Consider the following 14,265-nt stretch of genomic DNA (forward strand, 5'->3'; position numbering starts at 1 on the left):
TAATTAATGTCTTTTATAATTTTCTACAATATTTATCAGTTTGACGAAATTACAATTTAACAGGTCACACATTAATATCATGAATAAAATTAGTCTTTTTAACTTTTATTTTCATTCTCTCCCCATATAGGTCAAAGGCTTTATTTCAATTTACAAACACAATCAGTCAGATTTATGCATAAATTTATGCATCCCAATTTTTTACTAAAATTCAGCAATAAAAATCCATATAATAGATTAGTACTACTAAAAAGAGATAAAATGAGTAATATAAAGGCAATTTAAACAAATTTCAACCAAGTTTGATCAAAAAACTTTGTGCAGTGTTGTTTAATTATCTCCAATTAAATATTTCTCATCTGGATTGCATTTTTAATTATTCCAATTTTGATTTTAGCAAAGGACAACACTTTCTGTCTCCTTAACAGCTCCTGCATCCTCAAGACATCTCAGGTAAAATGAATCAAAAGATGTACATGAAAAATTCTGTACAACAGCAAAAATGAAAAATGTGAATTAAACTTAATGATTTCATATTAGGTAAATCATGAATAAGTCTATGTCTCCCATTACTCAGAATGAGCTAACTTTTAATTTCTTTGTATTCATATAATACAGAGCTTCTCTGTATTTTCATGATATTCACATAATTTCAATTACTTTTGTACCATTCCAGACATTATAACAAAATGCAAATGCTGCAAGACAGTAAGATATATCAGTATATTTAAAAATATATTACCAAAAATATTAACTTATGTTCACTGTGTAATAAAATATGTTTGAATATGTATTTTAAACACATATGGGTACTTGATGTCAGCGGCACATTTAATCAACAAAAGATTACCTTTTAGTTCATTTAACCCACGTCCTCTAAAAAGCTGCATAACAAAACTTACTTTAACAACTATTCAAATTGTAACCAAATGATGGGATTAATATAGATTCTAATGTAATTTGCTTTGCAATATTATACATATTAAAAATAGCACTGATTTTACTCTAAATGTGAACACAAAATCAATGACTTTTAACCGGGAAGAATAATTTAATTAATTTTGAGAAGATAAAAGAAATAAGAATTTTAATATAAGAATTTCATACCCAAAAAGTTCTTTATTTTTCATACAATAATATGTTAAAACTTCTTCTGATGGCCATATACCTAAAATGAAGAGAACTGATATTGTACTCTTAGGAAGCATTATATGGGTCAAAACAACTCATGCATCATTTAATTTAAGACACTTAAATTTTTCTTTAGATGCAGTTCCTAAAAATTTTAACATCATTTAGATATGTTTTTTTACATAATTGTATAAAAAGAAAGCTAAAATTAATTGAAAGAAAGCTAATTTTAGTTTCCAATAATATTAGTCTTGCATTCTGTGCTATAATTTATAACATGGATCAAAATTACCTATAACAACAATTTTAGTGTTATCACACGATACAATTTTTAAAACACAAAGAGAAACATTTTTATAAATTACCTGAATATAATTAGAATATTTTTAGTAATTAATTATATATTACTTATTTTCTTAAAACAAGTTCATTTTAAAGATAGGATAATTGGCTGGTGAATATTTTGGCACATAGCTGCAAGGCCATAATGCACCAAACACATGGTAACTTTTAGAGATAGGAAAATTTCTGAATAAAACGTATGGCTACAATAGGTAAAGATGAGTTGGAAACAATTAAATGATTCATAATTCTAAAATAAGCACTTTAATTGAAAACTGAATAATAACTAAACAAATTATAAAAAATATGAAAAAGTACTTTTATTTCAAATCAGTTTTTAAGATAACATCACTCAGTTCCATTAGAGGTAAGGCATATCTCTACTCATTGTCTGATATTATCCTTGACTTTCCTCGGCAAATTTGATGAGATTGTGGAAATATTCCTCGGATCACAGCCACTGAATTTTATGATGTGAGAGTGATGGTACAATCCCAGGGGCATAGCTAGAGTTTCCAGCGCCCGGGGACAATTGAAGAATTTGCGCCCTTTCTGTGTGCCAAGAATGGAAAACATTTCATTAAAAAATTTCATAGCATCAATTTGGCGCCCCTTGGATGCTGCACCCGGGGACAGATGTTCCCTCTTGCCCCACCCTAGCTACGCCACTTAGAACCATGCCAGACACATGTTGACATGCTGCCAACAAAGTTCATCATTGAGAATCTAATAACCACATATTGGTCTGATGTGAATACTGGCATTTTTAAAGAAGTAGGCCTGATTACCCTAAATGCACCAACATCACACCACATTGTAACTTTTTTACCATGCAGTGGCTTCTGATGCAACACATGTGAACAGTTCTTGTTGATACATCCTTTTAGATAAAAATGAGTTTCATCTGATTTTCTCAGGTGACTCACAAATTTCAGCACTTTTTTTTATTATTTGCAACAATCAATTTCCTGCAAAATTTATTCCACTGATTTAAATTATAGAGAACATATTGTTGCATTATTCAAATTTTAAAGGGGTGTAACTTTAAATCCTCACTGCATGAAATGGTTCTAGAAACCAATAGAAAGGCAAATAAATAGCAATAAACAGAACGATATAGAATTGTGTTGATAAGCTTGCTCCACTGTGTGTACATTTCTAATGTTTTCACAGTTTATGGGTGAACAGAAGATTTCTTGCTGATAATGGATGTTACAAGAGTGAATTGTGTGATCCACAGGATTCATACTCATTGCTGCACATGGAAATTAAGTACTTTTAAGAACTTTTAAGAACTTTTAAGGACCATCATTGAAAAAAAATTAAGGACCTGTCAAAAAAATAGGAACAGACTAAATTATCGGTACTTTTCTGTTTTGCTGGCGCAAGCGATAAAATCGCCAATAATGGTACAGCTGATGCCAAACAGAATATCCTAGCTGTTAACCTTTTATGCCTCATTTTCAAAACAAGTAGCAGCCATTTCTTATTAGATTGATTGTTTCTTTCAATACTGGCATGCAATTACATAGAATTTTTACCAGATAGTTCAATTTTATGCCTTAAGGCCATTCGCGGTAATTAAGTCGATTAGGATGCAATCACAACACTCACCCGAAGGCAAAAATATAGAAAAGGCAAAGTCAAGGGTTACACTCATCAATCCTAATGAGAATGCACTAGCAAAGTAAAGCACTGCGGTTTACATAATTTCTAAGTAAGCTATTCGTACAAATTGAAATAATTCTTGCATTTAAACTTGTATTCCAAATTAAAATTTAACTTAAAATTAATGTAGATAATTACTGAGAGAACTACATTTTTGTAGCATAGTGTACGTGAGATGAGATCACTTGGGGTCACATGATACAAATAGGCGAATCAAGATGTTGAACTGTGAAAGCATAGTAAATTATTAAATTAATGTCTTTTTAAAAATTTTTTTGTCTTTATTTATTGCCTTTTTACAAAATTTTAAACAATATTAAAATGTTTATGCCTTCAAAATAAAAAATTCTTAGAACTAACATTTGTTAAAAATTTTTATGTGTACATTGTATGTTGTCGCCAATAAAGTCTGCTTGGCGAGAATTGCGCCGGCGAAACGGAAAAGTACCCAATTAGCCACACTTGAACTTGACTTTTCTAATTTGTAAGAATACAATAAATCTGTAAGTATGATACATTATTATTAAACATAATCTAATATTTAACTTAATTATAAAGCAAATTCAAGAATAAAATTAACTTCACAATTGTTTTCAAGTAATTAGCATTAAATTATGAAATTTCTTGCAACATTTATATTTCAGACTTATAATAGTCCCACATATTTTAAACAATCGTGACCTTTTATTTAAATTTTGCTAACAGCTTTATATTGATTGTTTCTTTTATGTCTCATTTCGTCATGTACTTGCTCAGTCCAGAGGCATACGCAAATTTTATGTCAAGTGGCATAAGTTACATTTTAAAGTAAAATAATAATCAGCATGACTCATAACAGAAGTTTGGCTGTTACCACGGCAGTTGGTTGTTCAGAGACAGTCAGCCACAGATCAGAACAGACATGAACTCCAGATGTTTGCAAGTGTTGAAAGTTAGTTCACATTTGTCTGACCCAGTTAGTATTTGCTGTAGTTGCAACCCAGTTCATATACATTATTTAATATAAAGTTCTAATAAGCCACTGAAGTACCAGAGATGATAGGTTGTTCTTTATTATTTTAAGTTTTATTAGCTGTAAAGAATACATTTTTATGTTAATTTTTACATTTTTGTGTTGTATCTTGCATACGTAATAAGGATTAAGGAAAGCAGATAACTCATGTAGAAATAACTTCTAAGGATGGGCAGTCAGTTACAAATAATTAAATTATGTAGTTAGATATTCTTATTCATGCACAGTTACAGTCAAAATTTTTGTCTACTTCTAAAAAATATCCATTAGAAAAGCACTAAGAACATTTTACAGCAGTTATAACATATGATATTAATTCTAAAATGATTTTAATACATTAAAAGCTACACAAAATTTATGCTTTGTAGCAACAACACACAGCAAAATGTTTATGCAACTTTTTTTAGCTCGAAAATTTTCCAGATATTTTAGCTAATTTACGTTGATTTCCTTCTCTTTTTTAAGTGTGTTTCTTTCAATAAACAAATCAAGTCCCATGAGTCTCTGCTTCATCTCCTACTTTGTAAAGGTTTCAACACTGTATCTTTGAAGAATAATTTTCTCTCTTTAAAACCCATTTTCAGTGAATTTCATCGTCATTTTAGAATTTTCAGATTTATTAAAGATTTTTGCTATTCTAAAGAACTACTTATATATAGAATGTATAAAAGAAACTGCTAATTTTATTTCTTTAATAATATAAGTATTGGTAGTAAATATGAAATGATATAAGGTCAAGACCGGCACCAGAGCCAAGGTCACAGAATTACAAATTTCCTATAAAACACATCCACTATGTGTTAATACCATGAAGACACTTTTCATTTCATCACATTTGTCGGTCTTAAATCTTGCCTTTAAATTTTCCAAGGTGCAAGGTCTAAACTCTAAAAGAAAAATTATCCGTATAAACTTTGTAAGAACAAAAAGCCAGAAGATTTTTGATAAAACATTCACAAAAGAGAAGGCTAAAGTGAATTTTCAAGACAAAGCATACACATTTAAATATTCTGAAACAAGTATATAGGAAACTCTTAACATTAAAAAATATACAAAAAAAAAAAAAAAAAAAAGACAAATGAAATTTATTTTAATATAAATTAAACGTCACGGCGGGGGGAACGTCACGGCGCGCAATGAACTGGAAGTTGATCTGTCAGCACTATCCTCATCTTCAGGGCAGATGTTTTTATTTTATTTGAATTATAATTCCTTACTAAATGTAGTATTTTATCTCGATGTACTGCGTCTTTGATATGATTTAAATCAAATTCCTCATCATTATAAATATCACGAATACACATCAAATAGTTTTCTGGTTGCAATTTTCTAATTCCGACTATGCGTAATGTATGCTTTACGCAAGCGCGCATTGAAAGAAATGTTTAATAAAGTAAACAAATAAATATTAAGCTTTGTTTTGTAAATTTTGATACTCTTTAGATCATAATTGCTCTTTATTTCATATTTTTAATTTTATAATTTTTGCATGCCATCTTACCAGATTTAAACTGATGTTCTATAATCTGGAAAAACCCCTAATCCGGAATCGCCAAAGTCCCTACAAGTTCGGATTAAAGACTTTGTACTGTAATTGTCATTAGGACTGCCAGTCATTTGAAAATGGTGTGTATTGAGATTTATCAATAATCTTGATACTGCTTACATAATGAAGGCCATAATTAAGAAAGTATAAAAAAATGTTTAACTATTTAAAAAAATTTTTGAATGCTTACAATTGTTTTTTCAACTGTTTTCCATACCCACATCTCTACTACTTTGCAATGAGAGTTACTTTGTGTAGTGCTAAGATGAATTTCCTTTTTTATATTATTTCATTGCTTGATTTAAAATGTAGTTTATTGAGATTATATATATTTTGTTGGCTGCTCCTTTGAATTTTTAAGTGAATATAGATTGATGTGCACATGGACAAATTCAAGGGAGTACACAATGCCTAGTTTGTGCAATTCTCTGATGTTTTTTTAAGTGAAAATAGGTCAATGTGTACATGGACACCGAGTTTGTGCAATTCTTTGACTTGTTATTTTGGCTCTGTGTACTGGCAATTTTTGCCGACGCTACACAAAGCCAAAATAACAAGTATTGCACAAACTCGGTGTCCATGTACTGCAAAAAATCGCCAAGGGGCACCCATAAATATTTTTTTACTAGCAGCTTTTCTATATGAACATGTAATATAGAAACCAAAGCAATTCATGCATTAATATTTATATTTTCCTTATTGTCACTCAGCCTCTCAAAATATTCAGTATCTTTATTCTTACATGCTGACAAATTGAGCGTATGAGTGTATAATAGTCCTATAAAAAAGTACATCAATGATGACAAAAAATAATTTATCATTCCTCAAGGCTTCAAATCTCCAAGACTGAAAAGAAGATCCTCTTTGCTCTTAGAATCATTTACAAAATTCTCACTAGAAAACAATGCTCTTCCTGGAGCTGCAAGTTAGTTCATCATTTTAGTTGAGATCCCTGCCCAAGCTTAAAGTATTTAATAAGACTGTTGAATGAAATAACACAATCAAGGGCTGATCTTTAGATTATGGTAACTTGGCGATTTTTTGGCGAAAATTTGGCGACCAACTCTCCTACAGCAACCCTCTATTTTTTTTCCCCACCCCCATTTTGTCTTCACGAAGTAAAGACATGTTTATTTTCTTTTTATCTACTGAACACATCTTCCAAGAATCTACTAGCCGAATTACACTTATGCTAGAAATTTTATCTAACAAACCTGCTTAATCATGACAAATATTCACTGCAAAATTGGGAAAAAGTGCACAATACCATACTCCTTACGCGTTTTTCAAAATAACACATACACATAAACCATGTACACGTCGACTTATTTTTACTTAAAAAAAATCCCAGAATTACACAAAAATGGCATTGCGCACACTCTTCACTATATCCACGTACACTGCTTTTTTCTCATAAATTAGAAAAATTTCACGAAAATACATGACAATTTTCTGAATCTTTAAACCTAGTAAAAAGAACATATATGAAACTACCTGATCGCGAAAAAGTATATACCCTTTCCAAATATGAACATTTCCACATATAAAATAAATAAAATATCCAAAAACTTTTACCTCTAAATCATCTATTATATTATAAACGTCACCAACGAATTCATACCGCAAGCATTACAAATACTTACTGTGAAATATTTAAAGTATTTCCATGCACATTTACTTCAACTAAAATGTATACCAAATTCCTACAAACATAAAATTCACAAAATAACTATCATTTAATTAAAATATCACTAAACCATGTACACGTCGACTTATGTTTACTTAAAAAAAAATCCCAGAATTGCACAAAAATGGCATTGCGCACACTCTTCACCAAATCCATGTACACTCCTTTTTTCTCATAAATTAGAAAAATTTCACGAAAATGCATGACAATTTTCTGAATCTTTAAACCCGTTAAAAAGAACATATATGAAATTACCTAATAACGAAAAAGTATATACCCTTTCCAAATATTAACATTTCCACGTATAAAATAAAAAAAATTTCCAAAAACTTTTACCTCTAAATTATCTATTATATTATAAACGTCACCAACGAATTCATACCGCAAACATTACAAATACTTAGTGTCAAATATTTAAATTATTTCCATGCACGTTTATTTCAACTAAAACGTATACCAAATTCCTACACACATAAAATTCATAAAATACCTATCATTTAATTAAAATATAATTAAATTCAAAAACACTACTTAAAATATAAATAAGCACATACATTAAATTAATAAAAATTAGCTTACAATCCTAATTACTTTAAACTAAATCATTGCTAATAACAATTTTCCCAATAATACCAAATTACTTTACTTCCACCTTACATTTAGAACAATGCTTAAAAATAATATCCTCAAATAATTAAAAATACTAACTTACCTAATCTTCTTCAGAATCTTGATTACGTGTCCGATAAACTTTTATTTCCTCCGCTAAATAAAAAGCAAGCATATGTGTGCCTGTTTCAGGATCTTTAAAATCATACTTATAGTTCACAGCAAGGTACCAGGTAAAATAAATAACTTAATAAAACATCTTTACTTCTATCTCGCACAACCTTAAAGAAACACTTATTACTACCCCTTTCAATCCCACTAAATACCCATTTCGAATTCACTTTAGTTAGGGTCATAGGATCCAAAAATTAACGAACACCGTTTCACACAACACAGAATAAAGCCAAATACGAAATTTCCAGATTTTTTCCCGATTTTCCCCCTTTTCTGATTAAGGAACCGTAATTCGTCCATTAATATCACATGACATACATATCCCATGATTTCTCATTTCCCTCACACAAAATAATCCGTAATCGGAACTGAGTACTGCTCACATTATTACCAAAGTCCCAGGTAGTAAGTAACCTTTATTGCCTCCAAAATATCGCCAAACTACCAGTTACCATATTCTAAAGATCAGTCCAATCGAGATGTAAAATCAAGAAGCAAGAAGTAAAGTTGTTGTTTTATCAAATATGAAGAATACCTGAGAATTACAAAATGACTGTTTTTTAATGTAAAATAAATTTCATGGGCAAGCAGACTTTTGTTTCATTTACAAATTTTAATTTCATACTAAATTTACATATTTAAAACATTTGAATTTAATTTTCAGTCATATAACATGATATTATGCTGTGCATACCACTAAAAAAAATCTTCTAATTTTTACTCAATTATCTATTAAAAAAATGCTACTTACACACATTACCAGTATTGTCAAAACCTCTGAGTTCTTCACAAGATATTTTGTCAGATAATAATCTGAAAGGAAATTCATAACAACTTATGAAAAGACACAGCATGTAACAAGGTATCTTAATTTGTATAAGCTGTTACACTATTATTTTAAAAAGTCATCCATATGAGAGAGAAAACTTTAAATTTGTAATCCCTTAAGTAGATTTATTTAAAAAAATATACAACTTTGATATTGCAGAATAAATTTATAGTTATCCCATAAGGCTATCAGCTTCCGATCATTACTAACTTAAAGAAATAATACAATACAAAGTCAGAAATCCGGACGTCCATTATTCAGAATGATCTAAAATCCGGACTTCAAAACCACCAATAAAATTTTTCTCATAGTCTTCATGCATGTGCATTTGATTCCTCCCTCCGTGGATAATAAAACATCTGGAGTGTTCCGATTCTTAATTTCACTTCGGCACTAAATAAAATACCTTGTTATTGAAGAAACAATCATTTTAGCATAAATTTGTACGATCAGTAATTTCGTTCCATTGCTACGTATCTGCTTGGCACACATCTTAAAATGAAACATTCCACATAGATACATCGCTGATCTGACGCCAACCTGGCGAATCATCATTTATTATACTTTCCTTTCATCACTGCATGTTTATCAAAATATGACAACTTGAGTAATGACTCATGTAGTGATGCCTAAACAATTTTTTTATGTTAGTAATTGAATAATGAAGGAGTATGGTAACCTTTTATGTTGACATTATGCTTGGCGATGATTACAGATTTAAGTTAAATGCACTAAAAAATGTTGACGAGGAAAAAATTACCAAATATTTCTCTCCATATGCTAAAAATAGATTTTATTGATGATACTCATAGACCCAAAGATTACATTTAGGGCTATTTAAATTAAGAATAACTAGTTCGTTATTCACATAAACCAAAACCAGCGCCAGGATTCATATGGCTGCCCCAGGTTGCAGAATTTAAGACCTACAGAGACTGCCTCATGTGGTAAGATATCTAGCACTGACCCTCAACAAGGCTTAAGTATATGTGGGAATTTATTTATTCAGAACTCTGATAAGCCTTAAGCATGTGCAAGAAATAGACATAAGTATAATAAAAAAAACATGACAGAAGCAAGATAAAATTTAACGGAACAACTTGTCGTTAGTCGCCAAGCTCATGATGTATAGCCAAATATTCGTGAAGCCAAATATTATAGTGAAGGATACCTAAATTTTATGATGATAGCCACTAATTTTAAAGGCTTTCAGATATCGCAAAACAAATGTGAAATTTTCCAATTAACGGATTTTGTAATGAAATGTGGAGAAGCAGTAATAAATAAAGATGATATAAAAGAAGTTTTTCATTGTGATGACAATGCTTCTCAATCATCAATCAATTAATGAATGGTGAAATTTGTAGTATGGTTCTAGATCCAGAAAATACCACTACCGATAGTGAAGAAAGTGACAGAGAAGTTACCAAAAGCGAGAAAATTTTGATTGACAACTTAGTCGGAATTCTTGAAACAGCAGACTTCAACAATACAACTAAACAAGAGATTATGTCTGTCTACAGAATTAAAGAGAAAGTATTAGCACAAAAAATAAAGCAACTTAAACAACTTATATTGAAAAAATGTTTAATAAGGTAAACAAATAAATATTAAGCTTTTTTTTTTTTTTTTTTTTTTTGTAAATCTTGATACCCTTTACATCATAAATACTTCATTATTTAATAAATCACGATTTCATATTGTTAATTTTATAATTTCTACATGCCATATTACTAGATTTAAACTGATGATCTAATCCCAGGAAAAATCCCAAATCTGGATTCGCTGATGTCCCGATGAGTCTGGATTTCGGACTTTGTACTATTATGTATGGATTTTGAAAAATATTTCATTGCATACATCTTATTTATTAAAACTGGGAAAAACATTTAAAGGTAGCCTGCCAATAGAAAGGAATATTGCTAACTATTAATCCTCCCATACTACTCTCAGTTCATTACATTAAAATATTTAATTATACCCCTTTCGAAAACATTATATAGCATATGCTTGATTGAAATATATTATTCTATAAATTTTATACGATTTTCAACAAGGAAAATATATTTTTAAAATTGTTTTAACTTTTTTATTTAAATAAAATTATACCAATCAAGGGTGGTTCTTCAGCACAGGCAGCTCTTTTGTTATTCCTAGTAGAAATCCTACAACCAATGCACAGAGAGTTGGGAGCAAATATATCCGGAAATAAATCGTTCAAAGAATAAAAAGTATATGCCTGAAATTTTAAAGATGCTATTTATAAATGAATAAAAAAAAAGTTTATGACCTAGGACCAACAGGAGATAAGCTGTAAAGTGAAAGAACGAGGTTTTTTTACACTCTGGTTAAGATGATATCTAGAAACAAATATCAAATTATCTTTCAAAATTTTAAAAAAATAAAAAAGTCAACTATCACATGAAGCTGTCAGAAATTAATTTCTTTAATTTTATAGCTTTTGTGTATAGCAACCTTTTCAAGACACTAGTTACTTTAAATAACTTTCATAATTAAAATAGGCAAATGTTCTTAGATTGTAGCATGATGCAAAAAGCAGTTGGAATCCGATGTTGAGAACATTGTTATTTTAAGAGTTTTCCCTTGTGTTCACTATTTATGCATCTTGATACAGCAGATAACGTGCCTTTTGCTCTCAATTTAAACATACTCCACCCGCAAAAAAAAAAAAAAAAAAAAAAAAAAAAAAAAAAAAATCCTCCTGTTACAAATGGTTGATATTATTTCTATAAAATTATTAAGCTTCCATGATACAGATAATGCCTTAAATTCTTGTGTCTAAGTTCTTTTTACCTGTACATATTTAACACATAGTAATAATTTATTTCCTAAACAGTATTGATTAATTGATTATATTATCTCCTAAGTTTAATTAAAGTAGAATTATTTTAAAAGAGTGAATCCATACTGGTAAGTTATATTTTGAAAGATGTTTTGAAGTAATTTGAAAGCAAAATGTTAATAATGTTTTAACGGGGACTGGAGTTAAATCATCATGAAGAATAAAATTTCAATTGTAAAAGGAAAAATTAAAAACATGTAATCATTGTCATTGATCGGAAATTAGTTGACTTTTCAAGGGGAACTAACCAACTCCCATTCGATGAACAATAATTGAAAAAAATACGTAAATACGAAAGTGTTTCGTCTTTACTTGAATTATAAGTTAAAGCCAAACCGGCAATTCTAGTCAGGCCAAATATTTCTGCGAATAGAAGGGATTATGATCCAATGCTGACTCAAAGAACTTATTCTTATGAAGCATTTTAGTCAATTCAATTTGGAGTAAAAAGCAATTACTGTAGAGAAATCCTAATTAACCCAAGTAACCGTCCCTGACACTTTCATGTTTATGCATTTGAGTTCTATATTATTTGTAAAAATTAAACATTGGAAATTGTCATTATGAAATCGAATTCAAAGTAAAGTTGAAATAAACATAGAAGATTACAAAATAAGATAAATAATGCAAACTTTGTAAAAATAAATCAAAGACAATATAAATATAATATAGAAATAATATAAAAAATAAAATATAATAAGAACAGTGAATGTACTTGTACTTCATTAGTATATGGAAGTATATATTAAAACGATTTTAAAAAGGAAAAAAAGGCTCATAATAAAGCAATTTTAGCAACACTAGTCTACTTTTGAAAAATTAATTATGGAACACTCACCTAATTTTTAATTTTAAGCGTGGCTCTTCCAAACAAGAACACTGAAACCATCTGCCTTTAGCATTATCATTTTCAGCATCATCTGTAGATATCATATGAATTAAACCAAATGTGGAGAACTGACGGACAGAACCGGGAAACGACAATGACTCTTGCACTCGACCTTCTTGCAAAGCCTACAACAAATAAGTAAAAACAATTAGTTTCAGAAAATGTGAAAATAAGAATGCATATGCTAATTTCTCATTTACTTTAATATATATGATTAATGTTAATTTTTTTTAGGTACGAATTTTTTTCATCATCAAAAGTAGCAAAATACTTAAATGGACTGCTAAATACTAATAAACTCAATAATTTATTGGTGGTGAAACCAGATGCTTTTCATGTACTAAGATATTTTAACAGTATTTTTTTATACACAGTTGTTCTCCCCAAAGATGAAAATCATGCCAAGCAGTGGGTAATTCTTCACTTTCCCCAAAATTTATTCTCATATATTTTGTCTTTGAAATATAGAAAAATATAAGCTTTAACTAAAGACAATTACATATTATAAATTCAAAAGCATTTAAAATATATACATATATATGTTTAGATTTAATATACATATGAAAAAACTAGGCATGTTTATATATTTTTTAAAAATTGTTTTGCAAGTACATATACATGTATATATATTACAGTTTTAATAAAAGTAAGCTATCATTTACACTAGGTATGGCTTGGAAAAAATCACGCTGCTTTCCCACGTCACAAAACACTTTTAAAATAATAAACAACAAATGATATCAATATATGAAGTTCTACATATACGCATACGTTAGCAGCAAGATTTTGTGTCAGAAATATGGTTTTATCTCTATCCCAAAATAATTATAATAGCTAATTGTACCATAAAAATACTGAAAAAAAACAAAGATAAATAAAATGAGTCACACCAAAAATTAATATCTAATGAAACAAAATAATTATATCTTTAAAATTCAATGAATTTCTAAAATAAACATTATATTTCAAAGAGGAAAACGCGGAACTTTTATATACATTTATAGATGAAAAAGCGACAACACACATTTCAGACACTTGAATTAGAAATCCTATCATCAAAGTAAAAGAAAATAAAAGCGCGCATAAATAATATAAGCAAAATTTTAACCTTTGCAAGCATTTTCCACCTCATCTTTGCAATCGAAAATTCAGAGCGACCGTTCTTTGACAGACCTTTATGCCGTTCATGACGATAATCAACAGCCATACTTGTTTACCTCGTCTGAAACTCCATCGCTTGGAACTGCAAATACCAAAAACAAAACCAAAAGCTAACATAAAACCAAACAATTGCTAATAATGGAATCATGACGTCACTGATGCTGCATCATGGACCTTATAAGAAATAGACCAACCCAGTGGGCGGGGCGTGCGTCACACACATGTCGGGAAGAGAGAGTAGGGACGATTTAGTTTATCGTAACATTGAAACATATGGCGTTTGTATCACATAACTCTTTTTAATTATTAAATGTGATACGTTGTATAAATGATGAGGTAATAAAAATCACAGTT

At 29.4% G+C, this 14,265-nt stretch overlaps 1 protein-coding gene across 1 annotated transcript in view; it reads right to left on the reverse strand.

The window, feature by feature from the left end:
• The window catches only part of LOC118192032 (calmodulin-lysine N-methyltransferase), a 50,321-nt gene extending 36,270 nt beyond the window's left edge, over positions 1-14,051 (reverse strand). Inside the window, exons 1-4 of the mRNA XM_085813020.1 lie at positions 13,859-14,051; positions 12,700-12,875; positions 8,921-8,982; positions 1,108-1,168 (exon numbers count right to left, since the gene is read on the reverse strand). Of these exons, the coding sequence (XP_085669146.1) occupies positions 1,108-1,168; positions 8,921-8,982; positions 12,700-12,875; positions 13,859-13,957 (398 nt within the window). The 5' untranslated portion in view covers positions 13,958-14,051. The remainder of the gene's footprint in view (positions 1-1,107; positions 1,169-8,920; positions 8,983-12,699; positions 12,876-13,858) is intronic.
• Positions 14,052-14,265: the final 214 nt, after the last annotated feature.

Source organism: Stegodyphus dumicola, chromosome 3 (genome assembly GCF_044657685.1).
Source record: "Stegodyphus dumicola isolate Sdum_Otavi_A_Nest chromosome 3, ASM4465768v1".
In the NCBI taxonomy this organism is placed as follows: domain Eukaryota; kingdom Metazoa; phylum Arthropoda; class Arachnida; order Araneae; family Eresidae; genus Stegodyphus; species Stegodyphus dumicola.